Source organism: Penaeus monodon, chromosome 20 (genome assembly GCF_015228065.2).
Source record: "Penaeus monodon isolate SGIC_2016 chromosome 20, NSTDA_Pmon_1, whole genome shotgun sequence".
Taxonomy (NCBI): Eukaryota; Metazoa; Arthropoda; class Malacostraca; order Decapoda; family Penaeidae; genus Penaeus; species Penaeus monodon.
The window spans coordinates 40,545,800-40,546,015 of NC_051405.1; the positions used below are offsets into that span (position 1 = coordinate 40,545,800).

The 216-nt window shown below is 44.9% G+C and overlaps 1 protein-coding gene across 1 annotated transcript in view; it reads left to right on the plus strand.

Annotated features, from left to right (window-relative positions):
* Window positions 1–35: 35 nt before the first annotated feature.
* LOC119585817 (carbonic anhydrase-related protein 10-like) overlaps window positions 36–216 on the plus strand; it is a gene marked incomplete at its 5' end in the record, with an annotated part of 34,669 nt that continues 34,488 nt past the window's right edge. Inside the window, 1 exon segment of the mRNA XM_037934543.1 lies at window positions 36–172. Coding sequence (XP_037790471.1) covers window positions 36–172 — 137 coding nt within the window.

Sequence of the window (216 nt, forward strand, 5' to 3'; positions counted from 1 at the left end):
CCTCTCTAATAATCTTTAATTATTTTCCATTCCAGGTACCGACTTCTGGGGCCTCATAAACCCGGACTGGAGCCTCTGTAGCAAAGGGCGGCGCCAGTCTCCAATAGACATTGACCCTGCGAGACTCCTCTATGACCCGAATCTAAGACTTCTCCATATTGACAAACACAAGGTGAGTACTTTCGATAAATGCAAGACTGGTTTCCTTTTTTTTTC